This window comes from Lycorma delicatula, chromosome 1, assembly GCF_047948215.1.
Source record: "Lycorma delicatula isolate Av1 chromosome 1, ASM4794821v1, whole genome shotgun sequence".
NCBI classification, from domain to species: domain Eukaryota; kingdom Metazoa; phylum Arthropoda; class Insecta; order Hemiptera; family Fulgoridae; genus Lycorma; species Lycorma delicatula.
Genome location: NC_134455.1, coordinates 135,413,514 through 135,426,934, shown reverse-complemented (window position 1 = coordinate 135,426,934; position 13,421 = coordinate 135,413,514). Strand labels below are relative to the sequence as shown.

The 13,421-nt window shown below is 29.5% G+C and overlaps 1 protein-coding gene across 1 annotated transcript in view; it reads right to left on the bottom strand.

The window, feature by feature from the left end:
• Nucleotides 1-1,696: 1,696 nt before the first annotated feature.
• Nucleotides 1,697-13,421, bottom strand: part of LOC142322657 (uncharacterized) — a 69,117-nt gene continuing 57,392 nt past the window's right edge. Inside the window, exons 5-6 of the mRNA XM_075361736.1 lie at nt 10,271-10,383; nt 1,697-2,519 (exon numbers count right to left, since the gene is read on the bottom strand). Of these exons, the coding sequence (XP_075217851.1) occupies nt 2,409-2,519; nt 10,271-10,383 (224 nt within the window). The 3' untranslated portion in view covers nt 1,697-2,408. The remainder of the gene's footprint in view (nt 2,520-10,270; nt 10,384-13,421) is intronic.

The following is a 13,421-nucleotide window of genomic DNA, read 5'->3' as shown; positions in this document are numbered from 1 at the left end:
ATCATAAGTTAAAAGTGAATACTTTCAGCCCCAAGCCTGTGTATTGTTTACTTATTTCTACTTAGTCATTGTAAAAAAAAACTAAAGTTTACAATTGTTTAATACCCAAGATCAAGTATACTTAATATTACCTATATATGTTTGAAAGTTTAGAAACTACAATGAATCAAAGAACAGATGCATAGGACAGTCAACAGTATTAACTAGGACATACAAATTTCAGTTGTTATATAAAATATCATATACTTATAAATGAATTTATTTTTATACTTTCATATCAATTTTTATTTAAAAGTATTCTTAAGTTGAATTTTTACAAAGACGTGGTCTATTTATAAAATAAAGGAGATATTAGAAAAATTTTATATGGGATAACAATTTAGATGTATGCAGAAGTAATTTTACACTAATGATAAGAACATTACAAAAAATAGTTGGTATTCTTTGTTTACATACACATTAAATAGTGTGGGATTGAAAATGTAAACTAATAAAGATTGAATAAATTTCTAATGTCCTATAATGGTACATGATGATAATGAAGCTCATAGATATACAATAATAATCGTTTAATAAAAACTGTTTAATTACAAAAAAAAAAGTTACCATTTTCCAAAGATTAAGCCCTAAAATGAAATATTACAAAAAAGATAAAATGGCAGTGTGTGATACTACATCATTACATACATAAATTATGAAATTAATAATACTATCATGAGAAAATTAAATTGCTCATTAAAAATAAAAAAAAAAAGAAGCATATGAAAATAGCAGTCAAATCTTCAAGGTTCATCGCTTTATAGCACATTTAAATAAAAACAGGAATTCTTAACTATTTAAATATAGAAATCTACAAATTACTGACTAAAGAATACATTATAAGAAAATCACTTGTCCTTTCAAAGACAATACAAGAACACCTACTGTAAGAAGGTAGAGAAACTGTACTTTCTAACTTTAAATATATTTAAATACCAGTCGGTGAAAGAAAAAAAGAAATCTTATCTGAAACATCATCAGTCATCAACATTAGAGCACTTAGGTAAGTAAAATGTTTTATAAATCTGCATAATGAATACTATAAAAAAAAGGACAGAACAATTACATTTCATCCCAAAAACTATTATTATCCATTTCAAACACCTAAGAAATTATATATATGTAAGTATAATATTTATTTATTCTTCATCTCTGTTTGGTTTAACAGTCTTAATCTGATCAAAATTCATATTATCAAATCGATCAGCTGCTGTGAATAGTGATATAAAAATGCCAGACAAAAATAATTTAACTAATTTTTACATTTTATGCGACTACAAAGTTAAAACACTTCAAAACAATGCTTGAAAACCATATTCAACAGCAAATATATCTACACTACGTCAGCACATTAAGAAGTATACCTTTTACACCAAGTACCAAAAATACATTTACTCAAAGTATCTCAAAGTACATTTACGTTTTAAGAAGAACACATGGTATTAAAAATTATAATTTGATATTGGAAAAATGTAAATAACCATTACATTATAAATAATTTTCAGGCACAAAATAAACTTGAATACAATGCTGATTGTGATATTCTCCGATTTAAGTAATAAACTGGGAAAAATATAACATTATAAAGTCATTTTTATAATAAAAAAAATTTAATTTATCTAATAAAAGTGTATTTGCAAAATAAATCAATAGTAAGAGACAGAAAACAATTAGATGGGAGTGAAAGCATTAACAAAATAGTGAATCGCAGAAATAATATCATAATGAATAATAGCAGAAAATAGAATAACCAGAAACAAATAATCAATAATAAGAAATAAACTAAACAGAAACAAAAATAAGTAACACTATAATAAATGCATTATATAATAACTTTCTTTTAGTAATGTTTAACAACCTCTAAATTACATAAAAGTAAACACACGCATATACACACACACATACACACATCAAAGTTTAAATATTAAACAATACACACTTCATTACAACTAAGATTAATAATGATATGGATAATAAGCTAATTCTAAGAGATAAAAATTTAACAATTATTATTGCATCCATATGGTAATTTTTCATTAACTGACCTAGCACCACTCTCTACTTTAAAAAATATAGAGTAAGTCATTCTTCTTTCATTCTCCATTAACAACTGAAACACTGTTTAAACATCAAAATATAATTATTACTTACCAAAATACTGATATTCTATACTGCCCAAAATATTACCACTACAGTCATCTATAAAAATATCCTTTAAAAAGTATATTTTTATTTTGATAAAAACTTGATATAAAATTACATTTTATTCTGAAATAAGCAGTTATACTTATTATTATTATCATTATGGAATGATTAAGCGAATAAAATTTCACCCGTTCAAAAAGAGGAGAAATTTATAAACATCTTTTTCACAGTTTGGTATGTTTAACGTTATCAGTCCAATAATTCTGAATTGTCATCGCTTCTAAACTATTTAAGAATGAATCATTATCCAGGCTGTACATTTCTTCAGAGTTGTCCTGAAAAAAAATAATTAATAATAAATTAACATTTTAATTACTTATCTGTCTATCAGATACATTAATATGTTTTGTAAAAATTATCTATGCAATCAGCAGTGAAAATGATAAAATATTAATATTTTCAAAGAAACTGAAACAAATTAATATAATTCTAAACTTGCATAACTTTTACTCCCAATTCCAGTTCTCTGGTAACACTGACAGTTGTTTTTTTTTCATTCTGATATAAGCAATCTCTACACACACGCATGCACACACACACACACACACACACACACGCACATACACATACATAGAGAGAGAGTGCACAAATGCTCATGCAGACACATATACATACACCAAAGTTAAATATTATACTTTGGTGTATGAATACTAATTTTTTTTTTGTCTTCAATCATTTGACTGGTTGATGCAGCTCTCCAAGATTCCTTATCTTGAATATTATATGGTAATCATACTTCTTACTATTATTATGTATATATTCAGTGAACATCTTAATTATGTCACAAGAATCAAGGATATCTAATTTAGTTAATGCAACACTTGAAACAACAGAGAGATGCACAGCCTGTCACACCAAAACCACATCAAAACATTCACAGCATCTCCTTCTATTGTTTATTGTCCGAAGTTCCTTACCTACAGTAAATAAACTATCTCCTGCTTCATTCTTCTGTTCAGTAGGAAATAGACCAATACCTACTCTTACTGTATAAACTTTGGCATGCCAGTAATATGAACATGAAGAATAATCCTGAACCTGGTCATGTACTTAAGAAAAATCAGAATAAATAATATTGGATAAAACTTTAAGTTCACTTACAGCATATGTTGTTAACACCAGCAAAAATGACTTGAGCTATATCCTATTACACAAAAGTTAAAATGGTATAAATACTTAGAATATGGTGTACAGCTCAGCATCAAATGTGGATTTGCTGGGATAGAATCTAATCAGTGAAGTTGTCCGATTGAGATGAACAGACAACTAATTAGTTTTTTAGAATATCATCAGTATATTACAACCACATCGATACTTACTTCATACATAAGAGAGGTGATTATAATGTAATGCACAGTTGCCCATACCTTCCAAATAAAAAGACAGTCAAATGAAACAAAGATGGCATAAAAGTACATTTTATTTGCTACAAAAACGTTTAATTTATTTTTTGAATAGTCAGTATTTTACAACTATACATTTCTCCCACAGATTCTCTCATTCCTTCAATGAAGAAGGCTGTGGTCTTTCGTTGATCCGCGTGATCTTATTGCATCCTTTAGATCATTATCAGTGATGAAATGAATTCCCTGAATATCACTCTTTAATTCCATTAAGTGAAAACCATAGAGCGTCAAGCAGGGTGACTGTGGAAGGGGTTGAATATGTTGAAATTTCAAAATTTCAACTTCACAAGAGATGATAAACTTTATCATCCTGTAAAATCACTGGCTCTATGGATTGTTGAACAAACATATACATCTCCTAAGGTGTTTTAATGTCTCAATGTATTACACAGAATTTACAGCCTACACACTTCCAGAAGTCAAGTCATATAGATATATTTAGAATCCCAGAACACTGTCAGGAAAATTTTTTTTAAGGAGAGTTATGTTTTGAATTTTTTGTTTGTGCCAAACCAAGCACTAGTATTTCATGCTCTGCCGTGTTTCTTAAAAGTGTTAGTAATGCACCTAAAATTTATATTCAGTCACAATAGTGAAAAAGAAATCATCTCCTTCATCATGATAACTTTTCAGAAGCTGAACACAACATTTTCTTTTGTTATTGTTTTTTTTTTTTTTGTTAGTTTGCATGGCACAACCGTAAACAGATTTTATGTTTTATGTTAGCCCAGTTGTGCAATAATGCGTCCTAATCATTCTGGTATGCCTTTCTGGGTGATGGTAAAGTTGTGTGATGCATTGGTTATTTTGGATCAATTCTTCTCCCTCCTTTCAATGCTTCTCATCAGTCACAGAAACTGATCGATCACTGCAAAATTCATCTTCAACGGTCGCTATACAAGCTTATGATATATAAAATTTGACTACCCGCTTACTCTAAGTACTCTGATCAACAGTTTCATCACCAATAAATGATTTTAGACAATGAATGTCACTAGCGTTCACATTTTTCAGTTAAAATTTCAATTGCCTGCAAACAGCAAGCGCACTCAACTTCGTAACAACAGCAACTGAGAGAAAATGAAAAGGCATATATCAATAATTTTGGAATTTTAATGCTAAGGAAATGAAACTACAAAATGACAGCACATGTTGCTTTTGCGACACTTTGTTCTGTTACATTCCACTGTGCATTGCATTTCAGCCACTCGTAGTAAAATTAAAAAATCCTAAAAATATTTTAATTGACTAAAAATATTTATGATTACCTTCAAATACCTAAAAAAAAGCAATTAATTAAATGTTAGTTTCTCAAAATGTGTCAAATGCTCATAAAACAGTAAATCTCATGAAGATATGGTATTATATAAGCTTACAGTTATTTAAAAACTTAACAATCAAAAGAAATAAATAACAATTAGGAAACTACACATTCCATACTTAAGTAAATTTAAAAAACAGACAGGATAGCCACAGTAATTTTTAAACTTTTGTAAGTTTTAAAATATTTTCCTCATATATATTTATTTTTTATAAATTATCATCATTTAAATTATATAATAAACACAGTTATATAATGTATATAATCAATATATATTTTTAATATATTATATTTAATAAATAAAAATTAATTTAATTTTTTAGAAGTGTTAACAAAAAAAATTGACTTGGAGGTTCTAGAATATGAAAGTAAATAAAATAAATTTTATAATTATAAACAGATGTTTTTTTTTGCAAAAAATGCTTTTGTGTTACAGCACCCGGGTCAAAAAAAATAATAAAAAAAGCCCCTTCTCGGACGTTAATAAAACACGGGTTAAAACAAAGATGGAAACAAATATAATAATAAGATTAAAAATAAAATAATAAAAGAAATGTGACCATTACGTTAAAATATATAACACTAATAACAAAATAAACATTAAATTTTATGAAGATATTGATTTTCTTAGAAGTTATGATACCTGGTGTAGTACATTCTTATTATTTCTTAGGATGCAAAGAATGTCTGTCTCTCTGTAATTTGAATTTGCAATGTAAGGCCGCATAACACATACACTCCACAAGGGTGTGGTGCACCGTTAAATGGACTGTACACACCATTAAACCTCAAACGCACAGTGCTGCGCTTTTTGCTGACATCAGGTATTTGTCAGTAGCTCTTATATATCCTAATCGTAAGCGACACAGGACCACTTTCTCTTGGTGAATTTTTCTACATGAAGAGTCCCACGGTAACACCATATATTTGATGTGTAAGAGTTTATTATCCACTATAGCAGCCCAGTCACATTGCCATCTTCTTTGAAGAATATGTTTAATGAAATTAATAAAATCCGTAATAACATGAATGGTGAAAGACAATTGGCTACATGTATCTTTAGCAGCTGAATACACATGTTCGTTACCCAGGATTACCACATGGCTAGAGATTCAGCAGACATTTACTTGCATGTTGTTATGATTCAACTCAGAGTTATGAATTTCGGTGATACTAGGGTGTCTAGAATACAAATTTTCTAAAGCTTGGAGTGCACTACATGAATCACTGCAGATAAGGATGCAACAGTGTTTTGACTTAATAATATTCAAAGCCATACTGATGGCATACAGTTCTGCATTGTAAACATAATGCCAGGCAGTCCGAGCATATATGTTCTGTCATTTACAACAAAAGCACATCCATTGGTATCATTCTGCTTCAACCCATCTATGTATATTACTGCAACTGGGTTTGTCTTGGACAGAATATGGTAAAATGTTTGTTAAAAGACGGAAGGTGTTAATTTCAACAGAAGCACAGTAAAAAATGTACAGGTTATTTTGAAGCTGGATGTTTGTAGTGACCAAAGACCAGTAGACACAGTGTTAAGAATGATGTAGTCAAGGAGGAAAGGAAGATGAAATCTATTTTAGGTGCAAAGTAAAATTTTTAAAATATTAATAAGGAGTTATTTGAATAAATGCTAGCTGAGGCATTAGAAGTAAATTGTTAGATTGATTTTTTCTATGATGTTACCTTGGAAGACGTAATACAATTGACAATATATTTAAAATAAGGCAGCTGAGAAGGAAATCTAGAAGATTACACAGTTCCTCTTTATATATTATTTTCAGAAAGCCTTTAATTCGATTAAAAAACGATCAATTGTTGGCAGTCTACAATGGATGGGAATAAATGAAGAAATTGAATATCATATTCATTAAAAGTAGACCATCAATACAGAAGTTCATGCAAAATTAAAAAAAAGGTAAGGTAAGGAAACATAAGCTCACCAAAAATACTTCCTTCAATTTCTTAAAATACTTTTAGTAAATTAAACTGGTCTAAGAGAGAAGTAATTTAAATGGTCAGTAACTTTAATTACATGGAAATATTCTTCTACTCACATTCTAGTTATCAGGATATTGCACATTATACAATAAAACACATTTTCAGTGTTAATGGTTGTAATTATTTCTCAATTGTAACTATATTTATCACCTTAACTTCAAAAGCTATAAGAATATAGTTAAGATTTCATGCATAGAACAACTTTAACTTGATCATAAAACAACCTTTTAATGTTTGTTAATGATCATGTTGGATTTTTCATTTCCAGGAAAGAAAACTTAAAACTAAAAGGATAGAGTAAAACATTACACTTCTTCATGAGCAAATTTAAAATTTAGCAATTTATAGCAACAGTAATGTTTGGTAAGAATAAAGATACGCATAGTAATAATAATCTTTGCTGTTTACGTTTCATTTGTTAATTAACATTAATCAAAAAATATTTGTAATCATTACCATCAAAGATGCCTAACATGAAGTGTAATGCCTGTTATTTCAAGCCTAGGAATACAATTACAGGTTTACCATTGCTAATCTTTTTTGGCAAGGAAAATATGAACAAAAACATTTTTGTTGCAATATTATTTCACGATTTCCATACTTGAAAATTTAATTAATACTTTACTACATTACTTTAGAAGGCAGATATTCAACTTGCCAAAGGGTCAACCCACTTGAAGTGACCCAAGAGTGGTTGCTTGACAAATTCAAAAAAGATTGAAACTTACCCACTTGTTTTCTACATGTCTCAGGACCTTAAAACTATTTTTAAATCTTTTATTTAAGCAGTTTACCTGTGACAGCCATTTTTGTTACAGTGTGCACACCTATTTTTGTGATTGCAAAGGTTAACAGAAAAAATTATAACTAAAAAACTATTGATCCTGGAAGGATGAAACAAAAAGCAATTTATTCATATTTTCTCAAGGTCAAAGATTGATCCAGTGGTTAATTTACCTATATCTCTTCTTTCTAAGAGAAAATTATCAATAAAGTTGAACATGAAAAACTGTGAAATTTCACTTTTGGTCATTTTTTTCAAGAGGCATAGATGGCATACATAGTTTGAGTTATTATTTTATATGTAGGTAGATGTTAGCAGTTTTACCACAAATAATATTAATGGTGATATACTTACACCTAATTTTTTATGAATTACAAATAAAAAAGTTTCTTGTGTATTGTACTAATAAAACAGTTATAACCTCTAAAAATCATGAAAACCCTGTTACAATAGATACCATTTTGACTCGCTAATTAAATACTCTAAGGGGGTTTCTTGTCTTCTTGGCAATTTAATATTTTTTATACTTATTACTATAGTTGAAATAGTCTTGTTTGAATCATTCAACTGTAGTGATCAGGTTATAACATGTGCTTGAAGCTATTCATGTTGCATCATGCTCCTTTATGCTTATTGTATCATTTAGCTTTGCAGTTACAGACTGATCAGTCTGACATTATTCAGTGACCAGTTCACATCTTTACAGTGTCTCAAATTTCATCCTGTGTTTGGAAGTGTTTATTAAATAAATAAGTTTTATTTAATAATATTATACTTGCAAATTTTAAAATCAGTTACATTTTTACACTATTTGCAACTAATTTCATATAAAACAACGAAAGAACAATATTCCATAAGAATTTATGTGAATGAAGAGTGTCAAAATATTATACTGGTACAGTGCCAAAAGAACTCAATTTGTGAACTTAGTGATGAAAACAAACTTATTTTTTTACGTGTTAATTTAAATATCACTAGTGTTTGTAAATATTGTGAAAAAAGTTTATTGACAAAATTCAGTCACCTGCATGGAAAACAGTTAAGAAAAACCTAAGACAAATAACATTAGAGCAAGCTCTTAAGAACACATTTTTCCAAATTTAAATTTAGTTCCTGGAAAGTTTCTTTGTGTTAACTGTTTCAAAAGTATTTTTTCTCAGCAGAACAAAGAACTATATGAATGTAAATTTTCCAAGCATTTTTGAATCAAAATTTTATTAGGTTGCTGGTACTGGTAAAGTTATCATTAAATTACGATCTATAATTAATAATTAAAAAAAAAACTACTTTAAAAATATTGAAAATGTCAACTTCAACAACATAGGGGCTAAATATAAAAAATATAAAGTGCAAAGAAGACAAAAAACTCCCTTGGGGTACTTATTTAGTATTTAAAATGGTGTTGCTTTTAACCAGTTTTTCATGATTTTTGAGAGATTATAACTTTTTTAGTTACAATATTAGTTACTTTATTAGTACAATACATAAGAAAATTTTATATTTATCATAAATATCTACAAAAACACTGCAAAACTGTGCAAATTTGAGATTTTTATCACCAGCCCCATCATAGTTATTTGAAGTCAAAATTTTATTTTTTTAAAATTAGTTTTAAAAAATTCATAAAAATTTAGGAGTATGTATATCACCATTAATATTATTATAGTAAAACTACTAACATATACCTATATATAAAAAAATAATTCAAACTGTGTATGCCATCTGTCTCTTGAAAAAAATTACCAAAAGTGAAATTTCACCATTTTTAATGTTCAACTTTATTGGTAATTTTCTCATGGAAAGAAAAGAGATACATAAAAAACCACTGGAATAACCATTTACCTTGAGAAAATATGATTAAATTTAAAAAAAATTTAAATAATTTTTTGTTTCATCCTTCCAGGACCAATAGTTTTTTAGTTATAATTTTTTCTGTAAACCTTTACAATCACAAAAATAGGTGTGCGCACCATAACAAAAATGGCCACCACAGGTAAACTTCTTAAATTAAAAATTAAAAAAAAAGTTCTATGGTCCTGAAACATGTGAGAAAAAAGTGGGTAAGTTTCAATTGTTTCTGAATAGGTCAAGCAACCAGCTTATGTTTTTTTGGGAAACTTCAAATGTTTTTATGGAAAACTTTGAATGTGTAAGTATACTTCTAGAAATGCTTAGAGAAGTGGTATAATACCTTCAGTACTGGTCAGAAAAAAATAATATTCAAACGTAATTAAAATCCTTTGATAAGAAATTTCTATGCAATTATCACTAAATCAGACTTACTTGTACATCTTAAAAAAATTTATATTATCTGACTATAAAGTATCAATCAGAATTAAATAAAATGCAGGACAAAATAACAAAAAAACAAATTTTTATCACATCTCTAACTTTTCTAAAAAAAGATGATTGTATTTTTTAAAAAGTGAAATATTAAGATTTTTCCCTTAGATTTATAAAACATCAATACATATTACCCATAACCAGTAACAATATACTTACTCGAAGGGTGCTGTCATCAATGTAACCGCTTGAATCAGCATTACTGCATTTATCACTTAATGTTTGTGGTTTGTTCCAGTATCTGTGTCGGTATACCACGAACGATACAGCACCTTGAAAAAAAGAAACCAACAGTATAAAAACAACGTAGCAAGCAATACTTAATCAAGTTGGTAACAACAACTAATTATAATATTCTATAAATCCAACCTGAAATTAATAAAGATTTAATAAAAAAGTGTACAATTAGTTTACAAAGATCTTTCATAAAGCATAAAAAAAGCGTCAAATAATGGGCAGGCAGGAGTAGGTTTCGTGATGAACAAGAAGATAGGGAGGAGAGTGGAGTATTTCAAGACGCATAGCGATAGAATCATTGTAATAAGGAGAAAATCAAAACCTAAACCAACAACGATTGTTAACGTCTATATCCCTACAAGCGCCCATGATGATGATGAGGTAGAGTGTGTATTGATGAAGCAATTAAACACGTAAAAGGAGATGAAACTTTAATAATAGTTGGAGATTGGAATGCAAGCATTGGAAAAGGCAAGGAAGGAAATATAGTGGGTGAATACGGGCTGGGCAAAAGGAATGAAAGAGGGGACCGACTTATATAGAGTTTTGCATGAAGTATAATTTAGTAATTGCCAACACCCAATTTAAAAATCATAATAGAAGAATATACACTTGGAAAAAGCCAGGCGATACTGCACGGTATCAGATAGATTATATCATGGTTAAGCAAAGATTTAGAAATCAACTCGTTGACTGCAAAACTTACCCTGGAGCAGACATTGATAGCGACCACAATTTGGTGATAATGAAATGTAGATTGGGATTTAAAAACCTGAAGAAAAGGTGTCAGATGAATCGGTGGAATTTAGAGAAGCTTGAGGAAGAGGATGTAAAGAAGATTTTTGAGGAGGACATCGCAAGAGGTCTGAGTAAAAAAGATAAGGTAGAAAATGTAGAAGAAGAATGGGAGAATGTTAAAAAGGAAATTCTTAAATCAGCAGAAGCAAACTTAGGCGGAATAAAGAGAACTGGTAGAAAAGCTTGGGTTTCAGACGATATATTGCAGCTGATGGATGAATGTAGAAAATATAAGAATGCTAGTGATGAAGAAAGTAAAAGGAACTATCGGCAATTAAGAAATGCTGTAAACAGGAAGTGCAAACTGGCGAAAGAAGAGTGGATTAAAGAAAAGTGTTCAGAAGTGGAAAGAGAAATGAACATTGGTAAAATAGACGGAGCATACAGGAAAGTTAAGGAAAATTTTGGGGTACATAAATTAAAATCTAATAATGTGTTAAACAAAGATGGTATACCAATATATAATACGAAAGGTAAAGTCGATAGATTGGTGGAATATATTGAAGAGTTATACGGAGGAAATGAATTAGAAAATGGTGTTATAGAGGAAGAAGAGGAAGTTGAGGAGGATGAAATGGGAGAAACAATACCGAGATCTGAATTTAAGAGAGCATTAAAAGATTTAAATGGCAGAAAGGCTCCTGGAATAGACGGAATACCTGTAGAATTACTGCGCAGTGCAGGTGAGGAAGCGATTGATTGATTATACAAACTGGTGTGTAATATTTATGAAAAAGGGAAATTTCTGTCAGACTTAAAAAAAAGTGTTATAGTAATGATACCAAAGAAAGCAGGGGCAGATAAATGTGAAGAATACAGAACAATTAGTTTAACTAGTCATGCATCAAAAATCTTAACTAGAATTCTATACAGAAGAATTGAGAAAAGAGTGGAGGAAATGTTAGAAGACCAATTTGGTTTCAGGAAAAGTATAGGGACAAGGGAAGCAATTTTAGGCCTCAGATTAATAGTAGAAGGAAGATTAAAGAAAAACAAACTAACATACTCGGCGTTTATAGACCTAGAAAAGGCATTCGATAACGTAGACTGAAATAAAATGTTCAGCATTTTAAAAAAATTAGGGTTCAAATACAGAGATAGAAGAACAATTGCTAACATGTACAGGAACCAAACAGCAACAGTAACAATTGAAGAACATAAGAAAGAAGCCATAATAAGAAAGGGAGTCTGACAAGGATGTTCCCTATCTCCATTACTTTTTAATCTTTACATGGAACTAGTAGTTAATGATGTTAAAGAACAATTTAGATTCGGAGTAACAGTACAAGGTGAAAAGATAAAGATGCTACGATATGCTGATGATATAGTAATTCTAGCCGAGAGTAAAAAGGATTTAGAAGAAACAATGAACGGCGTAGATGAAGTCCGACGCAAGAACTATCGCATGAAAATAAACAAGAACAAAACAAAAGTAATGAAATGTAGTAGAAATAACAAAGATGGACCACTGAATGTGAAAATAGGAGGAGAAAAGATTATGGAGGTAGAAGAATTTTGTTATTTGGGAGGTAAAATGACTGGACAAAAAAAAAAACAAGCATAAAACGAAATAACTCCTGGACTTGCCCCTTTGTTACTAAGGTGGAGAGTAAGATGTGGCAAACCCAAACCGTGTTTTAGAGAATACCCTTGCATTTCAATTGTACAATTCATGAAAGGAAGAACATACTGTTATTATTGGCATCAAATCTTAGAGCTACAACTTTGGATTTGAAGAATAAACCACCAAACAGGCCTTGCAGCATTCAAACACCCAAAAAAAAAATCTAAAGAGTGAGAAAGACATACACAATCTCCATGATACTCGACTCTTAAACATATTGCAACTTTGGAATTGAGAGCTCAAACTGTGAGAAGAATTTTACATACAGACGTGAAGTTTTATCCGTACAAGATGATGGTCACACATCAACTAAATGAACGACACTGGATGAACGGCACTGCATCTTAATAGTCTATTCTTCAAAATAATCAAGCTAGCTCATTTAACAGGCTTGCTAATATACAGAAAACACTCATCAAAGTGATTCACAGTGACAGGTGCCAAGCAATGAGCTGGCACCCCATTTTTGTATCCTGGAAATTTTTTCTGAATTTTTAAGGGAGTCACAAGAGACACTATGCAGCAGAAGAGACCCAATATATTTATAGAGATTATAAATAATTAATATTACATTCAGTGACAAACAAAGTCTGTAAATAAAGTAATGAGGCTAATGTTTTTTGGCAGTCAAAGTGGCAACACTATAAAAAG